This window comes from Symsagittifera roscoffensis, chromosome 1 (genome assembly GCF_963678635.1).
Source record: "Symsagittifera roscoffensis chromosome 1, txSymRosc1.1, whole genome shotgun sequence".
Taxonomy (NCBI): domain Eukaryota; kingdom Metazoa; phylum Xenacoelomorpha; order Acoela; family Convolutidae; genus Symsagittifera; species Symsagittifera roscoffensis.
Window position 1 is genome coordinate 81573243 of NC_087062.1, and position 17547 is coordinate 81590789.

The window sequence follows — 17547 nt, forward strand, 5'->3', positions numbered from 1 at the left end:
CATCACAGAGAAATTTCAATGTGACCCTTGAATTTTTTATGAAAATAGACTATTCGTGGTCTACGGTATAAGCGAATATCTGAAAACGTTTTTGTTGATAAAACTGGTTGGAAACTAAAATAAAACTGGTTGAACTAAAATGGAAGCTACAAATTTTGTCCTCTTTTTTTAAAATTTTGTATGGAAAAAATGTTTTTCACACATTTTTCATAAATTAAAAATGTTTGAAAAGCTATTTTTTGCCCAACAAAATAAAATTTTGAAGACCACTGTGGAATCAAAATGAAGACCACTGTGAAGACCACTGTCCATCTAGCAGGAATGAAACAGACAAAACTTGGGTAAAACCCAGTTGAACTGAAACTAGTGCCAAAGAAATTTTTGAGCTTTTTAGCTCTTAAATTTGCAAATTTTTCAAACTTTTGTTTTCTGGGGGGGGGGGGGGGGGGGGGGGCGAGACATTTAAAATTATTTTCCCATCAAATGGCGCAAAACTGGTTATATAGAAAATCAAACATAAGCCGCTATCATCTACAATGGTTAAAGTTATAATCAAACAAATTTTTACAGCAGTAAATCAAAAATAAACACACTTGCATCTACAGCCAAAAAATTTTCCGTCATGTGGAAACTTAACCGACCAAAGATAACCGACGAACCGCAGGCCGGCACCAACAATTTTTTTTTGAAATTGCAAAAAATTTAGTTTGAAAAAAAAATAAGCCCTGGCCGTATTTGTCCCAGACATAGTCGTTGTATCTAGACCAAGCTTGCCGCAGAAAGCAAAACTTTGAAATTAAAGTAAATTAAGCTATTCTGGATTTTCCTAAGCAAGCTGTTTATCCGAAAAATTGTTCGTTACTCTGTTTTGGTAGCGCTTGCCAATAGCAAGAATAAAATTTGAATTTAAACAAAAAGAAAGAAATATTTTAAATTTTTATTCAACGGACTATAACATATTTCTAAAAAAGTTGTTTGTGATTTTTAGATTCTCAAAACATTCAAATTAGTTGGTTTTGAAAATGAAGATTTAATTTCAACTGTACTTCAAAATTTAAAACTTTTAAGTTAATAAAATTCATTATAAAATTGAATAGGTGTAAATGATACCTAAGTCAATGACAAAAGAGCGTTGATTGATGAAATTGCATGGGTTTGAAAATATCCTAGCCTACGCCATTTAATTTAGCTATTTCCTACACCTAGGGAGGTGGTCCAAACAAAACCGTTAATGGAAATCCAGAAATCTCAAGACACTGAGTGCTTTAATTGACTTTTAAACAATTCATCAAAACTGTTAATTTATTCCAGAAAAAAAAACAGCTTTAGTGTATAAATTTGATGCTTTTACCAATTTTTGAGATAAATTATAATTTAAATCTAATTGAAATTTTTTGCTTCTGCAACTACTACGTGTACTTCGCTGAAACATCGATTGTGTTCCTAAAACATCATTTTCGGCAAGATTTTCAAAAGTTAGTTTATGGTGCAGAAAACTTCGGCAAAAAACGATTGATTTTTGTTTCAACCAATTTAGGGTTTGATATCAACATAATATGCGTAGAAAGTACGGATTTTTGCCTCGGTTCATAGAGCAGACTTTTCCTCAACTTATTGACACATAGCAGGGATCAAGAATTTTGAAATCTTTGAAAAAGCATGGGTTAAAAAGCGTTATTTAAATGAAAAAAAAATTTTTTGTAGTTAATATCAAGTTGTCGCCAATTGCGGTCAATGAATCTGAGCGAAATTGGTTAACTCAAAAACGCTCATTTCGGCTTTCGGCGTCGGATTTTCTTACGTAGAAACCGTGTCCATAAACTTTTGTTTTTGCGCAGCATTTCAAAAAATTCAAGGCAATTTGAACTAATTCCAAGATTCATTGCTTGAAAATCTGCTGATTCATTTCAAAACGTTTGCGAAGCGTTCAAAAGGCTCAAAAAATAGGGTGAAGTGCTTAGAAGTTTCATAGAATGAATACCTCGTAGAAAATCTTTTTTTTTGCGCAGCGTTTAAGCAATCAAAGCAATTTGATGTGTTTAAATTTTTTTTGATCAATTAGCCTCCTAAAAGAACTTCATAAATGCGCATAAAAAAATTCATTTTTAGCAAAACAACTCGAGCTAAGCATCAGGTTTGATTTGTTTCAGTTTCATCGCTAGCCTTGCGAATAAACACATCAAGAAGTTGCGAGGAGGCAGTTCAAGCTATCTAAAACACTTTCCATAGTGGCCAGTCAATAAGCAGAATGGTCTAAGAGCAGAATGGGTCCAAGAGCAGAAAAACAGAAAAATATCAAATTTTATAAGCTTATGGGTAAATTAAATATAAGAATTGTCAATATTACTAAAGAAGCAATAGTTTATGCATAATTTGAATAATTTAATCGCAATTTTTTTAAAATTCAGTTTGAAAAACTTGATAAAATTTTTCAATTCATGCCTACTTTTTCATTTTCTTGAAATTATTGACAATTATAATAAATTTTTTTATCAATTAGCCCGTATTAATCAATAAAAGTTAATTTTTTTCCGTTTTTCTGCTCTTGGACCCATTCTGCTCTTAGACCATTCTGCTTTTTGCTTCGCCTCCACTTTCCAATTTGCATAATATTTCTATTGCACTATTATTTTGTTTGTAGAATTTTTGAAGTCGTGAAGTTGTTTAGGATTTATTGCAACTTAATTGTTTTAATTTCTAAGTTTTTTGCGAAGCTATCCCATAAGTTTGAAATTATGTTGAACAGTCTTTCCTTAGACTCGATTCGAATAATTGACAAAGCTATCAAAACTAAAATGATGTTTTTCAATTTTTATTTTTCGAACAACTTTTGAATGATTTTTCTGCAAAATTGAGCAAAGCTACAAATATAGTTCAAATCGAAGTTTTATAATGCAAATTATTTCAATTAATAAAATTCAGTTGGGATTTTTTAAAACTAATTAATTGAATGGCTCGCAAAAAAGTCTTTTTTGTCAACCGGCACAAGTTATCAAACACATTATGCAAACTTTCAAAGCGACTCAATGCGACTTAATAAAAATGACGTTGAAACTCATCTGCTAAATGGACTTGCTAGTCTATTTTTTTTCTGGAAAAACCAAAAAATTTATACAAAGATAACAAGACTGCTCGTATCAGGGCCAAGCCCTGAATTTTCCGACTGCCTTTTAAGTTTTATGAAGCAGTAGTAACATAAAAAAATTAAATGTAATAAAATAAAATTTAAAATTTTTTTTTTTAAATTGAACTTTTTTATGAAATCATCACCCACACGCCATATAAAGTCTAAAAGAATAGATTTTGCTCAATGTAACAAATCATTATGGCAAATAAGCCTCTTTCAACCAATTTGGAACAATTTCTAAGGCGGATTAAATCTCCGCTTACGCGTTAATAGCGCGAAATATATCGCGCGTTGATTGTCCCAAATTGGCGCGTTGATTTCGCGTTGATTGTCCCAAATAAATCGCGCGTTGATCGTCCCTTATCTTTTCAAATTTAAGCTCAGGAAAATAAAACCTTCCAAATGATATTAGAAAAAATTCCGTCAAAAAAAACCCACCCTGAGCACAAATATTCCGTTACTTTCGTATCGAAATTCGGAACAATATATGCTTGGTCGTGAAAATTAACATGTTTTTGTATATAATTACGAGGAGTGCTTTGGGCTATTTGGTTTTTGACTTCACCAAACGTTTGTCAAAGAGCGAAAAAAAAGTGAAAAAACGGAATTACTTGACTTCTTCATATATTTTGTAGATTTTTCCCTGATATGCTTAGATTTGACCACCTAAACTTTTTCTGAATGACTTTTTAAGATTTTTCTATACATGATGAACGGTACTGAAAGTTTCTGAAACAAGGAAAATAAAATATATGTTACTCTAAAAAAATTAGCACGTTTTCCTTGAACACGTAATCGTTTTTGACTGTGCAATATCTTACTCCAATCATCTTTTTTTGCTATAACCGGTACATAATTTCTACAAACTATTTGCTGAGCGCGATGCTTAACATCGCTGAGGTGAAACTGAATTACCAAGCACTTCGACATATTCCAATTATTTTGACTTCAACTTAATCTGATTACATTGTTTTACTAGACTAGGTATTGGGTCACATAAACTGGTTAAGTTGGTTTATGGAATTAGGTAACGGGCTTAAAATTGCTATCTACAAAACGCAGCAATCTCTACCTTTCATACTGAAGTCAGAATGATAAGGGCTCACAAAGAGTAGAAAGATTGCAGTTGAAAACATTGTGGGCTCTTTTTTCCTTCCCCCACTTAAAAAATTTTATGAGTAAACTTTTGTTCACATTGTTTGAATGTTATGAATTAATTAGGTCATGAATATTTGGTCTTCATAATTAATGGACTAATTTGTTCGATGGACTAATTAGGCCATGATAAACATATTTGGTCTTCATACCCGGGTTGACCAAAAATGCTTGTCCTACAATTTTGATACATGAAAAAATGCTTATCTTACAATTTCGTACTATTCCATAGATACAGAAAATGATAAGAAAACTCTAAGATAAGCATTTTTTCATGTATGGAAATTGTAAGATAAGCATTTTTTCAGAAACCAAAAAGTTGATTTTATTAAAAGTTATTTCTCAAAATCTTAGGGATGTGGTTGTGACCGAATACAAGTAACTAAACTAAACCCATGGTTTGATCAACATTAGAGTCACCAAATGGTTGATGATCTGGCTTTTCCAATGGAAACGACATAAATTGTCTAATAGTTTTTTTTTCACAAATTATATAGTGAAAACATCAAACTTTTAAATTTTGGCAAAAATTTTCAAAAAAGAATATTTTTGAAATTAGAATTTTCAAATTATCAGACATTGATCAAGGCATATATAAACTTGCCATACAAAGGAAATAGAAGTTTTGGCTCTTTTCCAGTTCCCCCCTTTCAAATTCAATTTTGAAAAGCTTATATAACCTTGTCATAATGCAATGAAATTTGGCGTGGTGATCAAATCGACAACTGTGAACAGATTTGTTCTTCATACTTTACAACGTAACATCACGCATTTAGCCGTAATAACACGTAAAACAAACATAAAACTCGGTATTTTGAAAAGGGGGAACTGGAAAAGAGCCGGAGTTTTTAGTCTGTTTGAAAAAGTTATCCAGAGAAACGGAGGAAAAAAATCTGATTTTTGCGTATCCAGCACTACGTTATGCAGACAAAAAATTAAAATTTGCATGCAAAAACTTTTTCTTGGAAAATGTTTGCTTGAGTACAAATTTCGATTTGCGGTTGTAAAAAAAAACAAAAAAAACTTGGGGCAATTTCAGTTTTGAAATTGTATGAAAATTTTATGACTAGCATTTTTCCATGACTAGCATTGTATGACTAATTAGGCCATGGCAAACATATTTGGTCTTCATAATTAACCTGGTAAAACCACTCGTTACACTATAAAATTGATGCTCGTATGAGGTGGGGGAATGAAAAGGAGCCATATTGTGCATAAATGCTACTCTTGGTGAAAATTGTTGATTTTTAAATCATTAACCGACTCTCCAAACAGCGAACTTCTATAATTTTAAATTGCCTTGTCGTTATTTTATTATCGAAAAACACATTTTTACTTCATGTTCGACTTTGCAAAAAATGGCTCTTTTCCAATCCCCCCTTTGATTTTTTCCGAAAATTTTTTTATGAAAAAATATTTAAATGATTTTTCATGTTTCAGCTGCAATAAAACGTGTCAGCGTGAACAGGTGAACACACTTTTCAACAAAAATAACATCAAAAACGAACAACAAAATTACATGCAAAATACCGGGTGAACAACTTTTCGAACAGCTTTACTTAGTAATTTTATGAGGGGATGAGAAACTAGAAAAGAGCCCAAAAAAATAAATGGTTACATTTACACCATCGATATATCTTTATATCTCGCCGGGGGACGGTAAAAGGGCCCCCCATTAATTTGCTCAAAAAATAAACTCGAAAATATATCAACTAACATCTCTGAGAAAAAGGAGTTTCCAAATAAAAAAGGATGATGATGATGATGATGATGAATAATCGATGAGAAAATTGTGTTTCACCTTAGATATGGGGTTCAATTCTCGCCACATCTGCAGAGGGTGGGCGAAGTCCACTTCGCAGAGGGGGATGTTGATCTCCCCGATTGGGTCGTCCCTGCTGAATTTGTCATAGTCTAACACCACCATGTGTAATACACGCTTCTGCAGCTTGTCATGCGGGTAGCCTAAAATAACTAAGGCTGTTTTTCCTGCCCCCCCCCCTCGCTCACCACGACCTGAACAATTTTACTAGCAAACTTACTGTTCACATTGTCCAATTGTTACAAAATTTGGCACGCAGAGTAATTGTGCCAAGACAAACATATCAAGTCTTCATACTTTACCTTGAAAAACCTCTCTTTTTACCAAAATAAGGAATGCTTGTATGAGGTGGGGGAGAAAGAGGAGGAAAAAGAGCCAAAACTAAATGGTTCTCTACTAGGTAATGCGTTAAAATATCATACAGCCCATACAACTGCAACAAATTTTATTTTAAAAACCAGTGGTTCGCTTATTTCGAATACGTTTGGCTAGAAAAAAACTTTCAACAAAATTTTTTGCCAAAAATTGTTAAGCTAACTATATCTAATATAACACTGGAGCTCCTTTAGAAGTAATAAAAAAAACCAATTCGCTAATTATCAAAAAATAGCAAAAAAGCCTTAATGAATAATTTCACAATTTTTAGGATGAAGTAACTGAACATCTCAGACCAGATCTTGTAAGCACCCCCTTCTTCCCTCCCGCTTCCCTCCCCTACCCCCTCTAACTAATGGATCTAGCGACGTTATTCGTACCATTGAAGAAGAGAGTCTCGTTCCAGGTGGGGTTGAGTTTCTTGAAGACGACTTTGGTCTCCAACTTCTTTTTCTTATCTGGCAGAAGATTCATCTTCACGTAAGGGTCACTCGTGCCCCTGAAAAAACAACAAATGCGATAAGGGTCAAAAATTAATAAACTTTTGAGAAAAATACCAATCTGAAGGAACACAAGAAGTTTTAAAATCGACCATTCAACTTTCAACAAGTGCAATTCTATGCATTCAAATTTTTTCACTTGAACATTTTTACTATCTATTTTGCTTTGGCTCTTAAAAACATTTGTCCTATCTGCAACTTGGTCTATTACTTTGATCCGGAAGGGGGAATGAATAGCATACCCCCTGTCCATGGCAAGGAGATCCTTGGCTTCTATGATGGTGATGGCCAGGATCTGGCGGGGGAAGTCATATCGCAAACTGAAGTGCAGAGATCCACAGTAAGAGGAGCCCTTATCGTCCTGAAATAATGTAATGCGACAACTCGCAACAAAAGCCAACTCGTAATATGCTTACTACAGCAGTCTCGTCAATATGTTAAGAGCATGGCAACAGAGAGTTGGTTTCAGGGGGGGTTTTATGGAGGAAAAACGAACGTTTCCCCACCCCCGCCCCCAGGGATTCGACCCCCTGCCGACCCAAAGGGTCCCCACTTTGTACTGTTTTGAGATATCCATTGTTGATGACGGACCCTAAAATATTTCGAAAGACATCTTAGGCGCCAATATATACTAATTTTGAGGGGAGAGCGCGCGCCGAAAAACGCGATTTTTTGTTGAAATTTTTTCAAAAATGCCTAAAAAAGCCGTTTTTGGCCTGTTTTTTTCTTCAAAATTTTGCCTGCGGTTCACAAAATTTGCTCAAAAAAGGGTCTTTTAAGTGCTTTTGGAGAGCTCGGAAAATCAATTTGGTCGACCTAAAAAAACGGTCGACAAATTTTCCGAAAAATTTTTTTAAAGCCCCCCATAGGATTTGTTATCAAAATTAGAGCCGGTTATCTGAATTGCTCTAAATTTGCCTGAATATCAAATTTCGGACCAGTTTATTGGCTAATGAGACAAGTTTTGAGATATTGAGATATAAGAAAACTGAAATCACAACCAATGAAGCTTTAATGTGATAACACACTTAAACTCTAAGAAAGCCACCCCCACCCCCCCTATTGGCTTTCATAGAGCTGGTCAAAATTGACCGCAAAAACACACTCTACGTCTCAGATTATTAACTTCACTTCGTGGAATTGTCGGAGCAAAAACAAAAACAAATCACGATGTTGAAGAAAGGAATACTTCACTTACGTTATTGCTTCCCAGGGAAAAGAAACCGGCAAGAATACTTTGAGTGTACTGGGAAGACGAGGAGGCGGAAAGCCGTCGCTGTGAAGTCACCAGCCCGGCGGAAAGCCGTCGCTGTGATGACGTCATCAACCCTGAAGGGCTTTGGGGGAAATTGATTCCGCCTCTGTCCATTATTCCATTGGGGGAGCTGGGAGAAGTTGTACTGTCGCTCTGACTAGTTTCCGAGTACGCGATGCTCGTCTTTTTACTCCTCCGAGAACCAAACATGACGTTAAGTTTGCAGTTGGTCTTGCCTTAGACTACAGTTCTCGCCGTATGATTATAAATGCGTGCTGCAAGGTTCGAAAAGTTTCTCTGGCTGAAACAGCAATGTTTGTTTTCGTCAGCAATTGATGAAATGGTCGAACATTTTATTCACATGGCGGTCGATTTGTATGCTAGATTTTTGCTGAAAATTGGGCGATGAAAGCAAATAGCAGCAGGGTCAATAAAAGAAGAAACGCTTTCTTTAAAATGCATTTATTGGCAATTAAGTTTAGAAAAAATATATTTAATAGTCGCCCTTAGTTCAGAAACAACTGTATTGCAAGTCTTTTCAGTTTGAGAACCCAAACCTACTTTTTTCAAAACTGAAGATCTTGGTGTTTCATTATGTACTATTGTTCTCAGTACAAAAATTTTAAAAAATGCAAGACCCAAAAGCCAAATATGTCTGATAAATCAAGAATTTACATCTAATTTTACATCCAATGTGCGAATGCACGGGAGGAACTTGAATTTTCTCGAGAGGTAAGGGATTTTCAGGCCAGCCAAATTGATTTTCCAGACTCTTTCAAATCAATTAAAAGACCCTTTTTTGGCCAAATTTTTGAAATTTTGAAAAAAGAGTCCGAAAAAGTGTTTTTAAGCACTTTTTGGACAATTTTTACCAAAAAATTGTGTATTTTTGGCGCGCGCTCCTGTCTCAAATTTAATACATAGTGGCGCTAAAGACCCTTTTACAGAAAGTTTAGGGTCGGTCAGTCAAAACCGATGCCTTTAAATAGTACTAGAGCGTCTTAAGCCCTGAGGGATTAATTCCCTAACTAAGAATTACATCAACTGCAAAATTGACTTTTGCTGAGCAAGAAAAACAGTTTCTCAAAAAAGGAGAGCAGAGTTTCAATCTACTTGCGATACAACATAAAGGTATCATAACAAAGTTGCAGACAAAAAATAAGATTGTGCGCGTAAATCTCCACAAAATATTGACTTTTAAACAGTTGAATTACAGAGCGTTTTCTCGGCAAAACTAACACTGGAAATCCATAATTTTACAGTTTTCAAAACGTATTTCATCATCGGTAAGATCGGCCACAAACAACTGCATAAATCAAAGCAAGCTGCAAAAATGGCCAGTATTTGTCCTTGAGACAAATTGCTCTTTTTAAAGGTCAGCCTTAATCAAGGCTGAACCAAATTAGAGCGAAAAGACGGTTAAAATCGGTTTTGGGGGGATCGAACCTGGTTACGGAGCATCCCATCAAGTTCGGTGCAGATTCGAGTTCTAGAAAGGAAATGACCTAGTCGGGATTCGAACCGGCGCCGAACCCGCCGGGACGCACCATGTATACGCTTGGCTACTGTCCCTGTATGCATTTACTTTTATATGCATTTATACTCTCGCACATTTACGTTTTTATGCATTTGTACTATTGTTTTATATTTGCGCTGCAACATCCTCCGCCCCTAAAGACGGAAGAACAGGTGCGAGTTTTACGGTCGGTCGTGTCAGCTCGCTCGTAACAGTTTTGATATCGGCAGATCGGGCGCATCCGTCTTTTCCGTAGTGTAGTTTAGCAATACGGGCGAGTGGGTAATGCCCACGTGGGCTGTCGGGTTCGACTACCCAAACCAAGTCGCCGGTTTTCAGTGTGACATCCGAATCATTATGCCACTTTGCTCTCTTGTTGAGAGATGGTACATATTCACGCAGCCAGCGTGACCAAACTGCGTTAGCGTACGATTGTGCTCTGGCGTAACGCTTTTTATAATCAAAGTTATCTTCGAAACTTAACGACGGGAAGCTAGCTGCGCTGTGACCGAGAATGAAGTGATTCGGGGTGAGTGCCTTTAGGTCGTGCGGATCGGAACTGACCGGAGTGATCGGTCTTGCGTTAAGTAATTGTTCAACTAGGCAGAGCGTTGTTCCTAGAACTTCCTCAGTTAATCTCCTGCTGCCTAATATGTCGTACAACACTCGCTTAACACTTCTCACTAGCCGCTCCCAGGCGCCACCGTGATGAGGGGCACTGGGCGGGTTAAACTTCCACTTAATGCCTTTGTGGACGAAAACGGCCGGGGCGACTTTGTTCCAATTTTGGACACAGGATAGGAGCTCCTTTTGAGCACCAACAAAATTCGTGCCATTGTCAGAAAGAATGGTTTTGGGGTACCTCGCCTTGCAATAAATCGCTTTACGCCCATGACGCAGGAACTAGTATCGAGAGATGGAACCAACTCGATGTGAACTGCTCGAGTCGTGAGGCAGGTAAATAGGAAACCCCATCTCTTTTCGGTACTTCGGCGTATTGGCACTTGAAACGGGCCAAAGTAATCAACACCTGTGTTGGAGAAGGGAGGCTGCTTGTAACCCAGTCTTTCAATCGGTAGGTCAGACATAATGGGCACAACTGTTTTTGCTTTGCGCTTACGGCATGTTATGCAAGTATTTTCGATGTTCCCAAGTAACCAGCGCAACTTCAGAACAATGTATTTCAACTGAACTACAGCACGCATGTAATCCAACCCCTGATGTGCATGTTGAAAGTGCATATGCCTAATCAACATATGAGCAACTCGGTGTCGACCATCCAGTATTATTGGATGTTTGCTATCAAAGTCGGTATCAACAAGACGGCTGATACGTCCAGTTGAACGCAGGATGCCAGCTGGGCCGATGAACGGAGAATATTTAGCAATCCGACTTTTCTTTGTTATCAGTTTATCGGACTGAAGTATTTTCACTTCGGCAGGAAATGATTCGGACTGAGCGAGATAAATGAGCTTCTGCTCGGCAATATCTAACTCGGACGGGTCGGTTATTTCAAGCGTTTCTGTACGGAAGTGTTTATGCGATGGTAGCACACGAAGCATGAACGCTAAAACACGTTTGTACTTTACAATTGAGCTGAACTTATCCCAATTTTTAAACAGACGGATCGACGGCGCTTTCTCAGATGAAGCATCAACAACAAACGTAGATGCAGTCTCAAGGCATGTATCAATGTCACAGAGTGGGCCTGTTAATTGGATCTTTTTGATGACATCAGTGTTCGGCTTGAATGGCCAATCACATGTCCTCAATATACTAGGGCCTCTAACCCAGCTGCTATCCTTGAGGGCTTCCGAAGAAATCCCTCGTGTGCCGGTATCAGCTGGGTTATCACCACTGAGTACATGATTCCATTGATCAATGGTGGTGGACTCCAAGATTTCACCAGTGCGGTTTCCAACAAACACAGGAAGTTTGTTGCACGATTTAAGCCACTGGAGAACGGTGGTAGAATCAGTCCACAAGAATACATTGCTTACTTTGAAAGTAAGCGCTTTCAAAATCTCTTCTTTGAGTCGAGTCGCAAGCAGAGCAGCCTGAAGCTCAAACTTGGGAATGGAGAGCATCTTCATAGGCGCTACACGGGCTTTCCCAAATACAAAAGCTAACTCGGTCTTTTGCGATTTAGCAAGTCGGGCTCGGAGAAACGATACGGCGCAAAAAACGTCCTGCGAACTATCACCGAACGTGTGAAGTTCACAGCGGTCGAACGGTTCGGTAAAGTAGCTACGAGGTATCGTCAGAGTACCTAATACTGGAAGCCCTGAGTGCCAATCTAGAAATTGTTGTTTAATTTCCTCTGGGAGATCATCATCTCACTTTTGACCACTGATTCTCCATATGTCTTTTAGTAAAAGGCGCGCTTTCACAGTATATGGAGCTACCAGTCCTATTGGATCAAAAACTGAGGAAACAAAACTCAACACGGTGCGTTGAGTAATTGCTTTATCTAGTGGTCGATCAACACCTCTACTTACTACTAGGGTATATTTTACATGATCCCACCTGAGACCAAGAACATGCGACGATTGGTCTGGACTCTTACAAATATCCTTAACTGACTGGTTGGACTCACGGTTGTCCGGATTAAGAGCGGTTGTAACTTCGGGTACATTGCTAACAAACTTGGTCAGGTTAAACCCACCTAATTTGAGCATTGCGACTAAGTCTTTACTTAGGCTAAGAGCGTCAGCGGTATTTTCGAACGAGTCAAGATAGTCGTCCATGTAAAACTTCTGGACAACGGCTGAAGCGGCTTCGGGGTATTCAGCTTGATTATCAGAAGCAGTTTTTTGTAGCGCGAAATTCGCACAAGTTGGCGAATCACGAGCGCCAAAAATATGACGGGTGTATTGGTGAACCACCACACTTGAAGTGGGGTCCTCCCGCCACAAAAAACGGAGAGACGGTTGATCTCGCGCAAGCACTCCAACTTGTAAGAACATACCTTCTATGTCCGCTGAGACGGCGTAATTGTGTTGACGGAACCTCAACAGTACAAAAATAAGATTTTGAAGGAGATCCGGGCCAACCAAGAGAGATCTATTTAAGGAAGTGCCATGAAATTTGGATGCTCCATTGAGCACACGGCGCACCTTGCCGGGTTTGTTCGGGTTCAAAACCGGATGGTGTGGAAGATACCACTCACGTTCGGCTCGTGAGCTGGGATCGTGCGGGTTGACGGTTATGACATATCCTTTACTTATATCTTCTCTGATTATTTCGGTATACTTCTCGCGAAGTAACGGATCTTTATCTAATCTTTTCTCTAGCGACTTTAATTGGGCTAATGAAGAATAATAATTGTTAGGCAAGCTAACATCATTATCACTCCACAGCATCGGTACAGTGTAACGCTCACCATCGTGAACGGTTTCAGTTTTTAGGATCGACAAAGCACGCTTGTCTGCTGCGGAACGGGCATCTACTTGCTTGAACGCACCATACGACTCTAACTCATACCAAGTTTTGATTTGGTCGGTCAGAGAAGTATCGTCCGTAACGCAGTTAAAGGAAGAAGAATTTAAGGACGAACGATCAGGAGACGGACCACTAATGACCCAACCTATCGGAAGTCGGACGGCGCACGGTGAGTCAAGTTCATCTCCGAAGACATGTTCGAGGGGTCTTATCGCATGATAGAAGTCCTGTCCTATAACTATCTCAATCTCTTTGTAATTATACGCAGTCGTCTTTAACGGGGCTAGTTGCGGGTATTTGACCTGCAATTCGGAAACGTTTATAACATCGGGTCCTATATACATGTTGTGCTTAACGAAAGCGACAAACGAAAAGGAAAATTCACTTTCATTGGGCTTTGCGGAAACTTTCAAGTGAACTCGTTGAGTTTTAGATACCTTGGCTGAGTTAAAACCATCGGTCGTAACATTTACGGGCGTGCCAACTAATTTCAGACGTTCAACGAGTGCCGCGGAAACCCAAGAATGAGTGGAACCGGTGTCACAAAGTGCTAGTGCATTCGAATTTTCCGAACCAGAGGACACATCTACCAACGCAACGGGAATAATACCTTTTGCAGTTCCCTCACAAGGTTTAACACAAGCTGCGTTATTTGCAGAAGTAGTGTTTGTATTAGTTTGAGTCGATGATGATCGGTCGGCCTCTTTGGGCGGGAAAACTTTCTCGGCTCCATGAAGAAGCACATTGTGAGTGCTCTCACAGTCCTGTTTTGGGCATTTTCTTGCCTTTTGGCACTTTCGGAAGGTATGGTTGCCTTGTAAACAAGAAAAACAGAGCTTTTGTTCTGCTACATATTTAGCCCTTTGTGTTGCGTTTTTCTCTTTGAACACGGAACAGTTCCAGAGTGCATGCTGCCCTTTGCATAGCGAGCATGGAGGAAACCTTGTCTTTTCTCTACTTTTCTCATCCTTAGAACTTACCTTAGTGTTACCTGCAAGCACTTTTGTAACTACTTTTTGTTTAACTGGCTGCTCGACTTTGACTAAAGATTTCAATCGCTCATGGCCTTTTGCCTTATTCTTAAGCCAATCGTTGAAGTCTAGCAATGTTAATCGCTGCCAATGTTGTCTAACAGTATGCATGGACCATGCCTCTTTTAGATTTGGAGGAAGCTTACTGACGGCTTGATTTAATAGGTTCACACTTTTCAAGTCGTCATTGAACGACAAAGACCTAAAAACAGCTACGAGCCCAGAAATCACCGCAGAAAAACTTATAACATGGTCAGAGTTGTGCATCTTCAATGCGGGAAAATTCTTCAACTTATCCAAATGTGCACCAACTACAACATGAGGTTGCCCAAATTTTCTCTGGAGAGTTGCTAGAGCATCCTTATACAACACTCCACTGTAGCCGTATTCCGCAATTGCACTCTTGGCTTTGTCTTTAACGTGTGTTTTCAGATATTTGAGTTTTTCATCATCAGTTAGCATAGCCGAATCAACTGTTGCTTGGAACTGCCCGAACCATTCATACCAGTTAAGTGGTTCTCCATCAAACACTTCCAAGTTCAACTCCGGTAGACGGTCTTTGCGGCTATGCAGAATGATATCTGCTAACTCTCTCGCCGAGATGGGTTGTTCGCTATTAGGCACGTAAGACGGGCCCGTAGTGGGCGCAGGATATGTAGGTGGATAACCTTGATGCGCTGTTTCAACAACTGGATGAGTTTGCGGCTGGGTGTAAAACACAGTCCCAAAACTTGTATAAGGAACTACGGTGTTTGGTGGAACAACAGGAGTTGTCACTGAGAAAACGTTTGAGGGCGGTGCGCAGTATTGAGGAACTGGCATCGTTTGCGCAGTCGCGGCAGGTCTCCACAAACTGCTATACGGGTTATAGTGTTCACTTGAGAAACTTGTTGGGTTGTTTGGAACATTTATAGGTTGATGGGATGGCGCTGCAGGCGCCTGATAGCCAGTTGAAACGGGGCCGGAATGTGGCTGACTGACCGGAAGCAAAGAGGGAATAGGAACGGTTGACGGGACAAATGGTTGAATAATCGGAAGCGAAATGGGAATCGGAACGGTTAATGGAGGAACAAAAGGTTGACTCGCCGGAAGCGAAACTGGATTAGTAACGGTCGACACAGAAGGCGGTGCCACATTAATGGTGGGATTACCAAAGGGCATTGAAGCGGGAATGCTACCACTTGCTTGTGGTATCAGATTGTGATTTTGCGAAACTTCAGCATGAGGTGTTGAAGCTAAGTGTCGAGTAACAAAGTTTGAGCTGGAGGCAACGAACTGTGGTAAACTAGATGGGTTCTCGATTGAGTGCAATGACAGACGCGATTGGACCAAACTTGATCTCTGAGCCTGAATTCGATTCCTATTGTGGCCTCCCGGTTCACTGTATGTGGTTTGACCAGCGTTGACGAAGGCACCCCCGCTGACGACGGCACCCCCGCTGACGACGGCACCAACCCCTTGCAAAACATCAGTAGCAATCAAAGTGGAACTCTCGACTACTGGATGACTTTGCTCTGAGCTTGCAACAACTTCGGCCTGCTCTTGCTCAGTGACAACGTTTTCTACTCATTGTTCAGTACGTTGTGGGTCAACATGTGTTACGCTAGCATTTCCTATCTTCTCACTTGCTGCAGAAAGCTCTTCTTCCAACTCGAATTCCTTTAACTCAATTTCAGCCAGTTTCTTGCGGTGTACCTCAGCTAGTTCTTCCAACTCTAAATTACCTTGCTGTTCTTTTATTTTATTTTGCTGCGCTTTCAACTTCAATGACACCTTTGCTTGTCTCTCAAGTTCCTCCTGCTGCTTCTTCAAAACCAACAAATCTCGCCTCTTCTCAGTTGATGTTTTTGACTGCGCGACGGTATAGCGACTGGATTTATGCGAACCTGATTTATGATGTCGACTACTGTACCGCGACACCTTAGAGCGCGCATCTGCTTCATGTGAATCTTGTGGTTGTGTTGTTACGATCGTACTTAACGATTCTGCAACATTGTCAAGCTCTGTTTCCTCAGATTCAACGTTTAAGCCAGCTTTATATGATGCAGCCTTCTGTAAAACTGTATCGTTTCTTGATGTAACCGTATGAAGCCACATATCCTGCGCTGGTATCAATTTATCAGGATCAACACTTTTAGAAGCTAACTTAATCAATTCCTCATTTATTTCAACTGCAGTCTCTATCAGGCTCTTGCAATTCTGAATCTGAGTGTCAATCTTTGATGAGCGACTCTGACTTTCAATGTTCTCAATTATAATTTCATGGCACTTGTACAGTTCATTTTCAAGTTTGGTTCGCTTCGCAAATAACCTTTGAACCCTCTTCTGAAAGTTCTCATCCATGGCTCTAGGGTCTATACTTAACTCAAACTATAATTAACGGTTATCGGGCGTTTGCGGGGCGATTCGGAACGGTTTTCGGTGAGTAAAGTTACCAATGGGGCTGGGGATTAAGTAAGTCGGTTGATATCAAACAACACACACGGAGTAAACCTGAGGATGAATAAAACCAACTTAACTTACTTAATATCACCTCCCTGACCACTTAGGATGATGTTACGGCGTACGAAATTTGTTGAACGGTCGTACGACGGTGCGTCACTACTAATCGGCTAGTAGCTCGACGAATTACCAAGAGGTTTGGGAATTAAGCAAGTCGGTTGAAAACCAACAACACACGCGGAGCAAACCTGAGGATGAAAGACAACAACTTAACTTGCTTAATTTTACCGTCCCGGACCACTTAGTCAGTCGTTGCGAAACGAATGTTTTGAAAAGCGAACGGATGCAAACAGGTATCAAGTCGTTGTAAGCCTTATGTTTACCAATGGGGTTGGAGAATCAGGCAAATCGGTTAAGTTCCAACAACACACGCGGAAAAAACCTGAGGATGAAAAAACTCAACTTAATTTGCCTGATATTTCGCTACCAGACCACTTACCATAAGGTTGGTGTCATGTTACAGCACAGTTTCGCAGAATTATGGGGACGTTTTGACGATTTTTTGGAAATTTCTTACTTTTTTCCCAAAATTTTTCGGAAAATTTTGGTCAGCAGGTTCGAGTCGTAAACCAACCCAAAAAACTAGTCTAGTACCCCTTGTCTATGATCCGATTTCTTGAATTTTCAATCCGTTCACAATTACCCAAAACTTTGTGGTATCGGGAAAATTACCACTTGTAGCTTGCTTTGAGTTGGGATACACAATAAGACACCGTATGTAATTTTATTGCACAAAAAAAATTATGAAAACTAGATGAGTCTTACAGTTTTTGACGGTTTTGGAGATTTTCGGCACCGGAAATTTCTCTCTCACGAGTCTGAA

The 17547-nt window shown here is 39.2% G+C and overlaps 1 protein-coding gene across 8 annotated transcripts in view; it reads right to left on the reverse strand.

The window, feature by feature from the left end:
* Positions 1–17547, reverse strand: part of LOC134850961 (synaptotagmin-7-like) — a 93001-nt gene that overhangs the window by 16610 nt on the left and 58844 nt on the right. For all 8 annotated transcript variants that reach the window (XM_063866808.1, XM_063866835.1, XM_063866825.1 and 5 more), the window contains exons 2-5: positions 8178–8535; positions 7222–7340; positions 6860–6978; positions 6084–6247 (exon numbers count right to left, since the gene is read on the reverse strand). In XM_063866808.1, the coding sequence (XP_063722878.1) occupies positions 6084–6247; positions 6860–6978; positions 7222–7340; positions 8178–8444 (669 nt within the window). In that variant the 5' untranslated portion in view covers positions 8445–8535. The remainder of the gene's footprint in view (positions 1–6083; positions 6248–6859; positions 6979–7221; positions 7341–8177; positions 8536–17547) is intronic.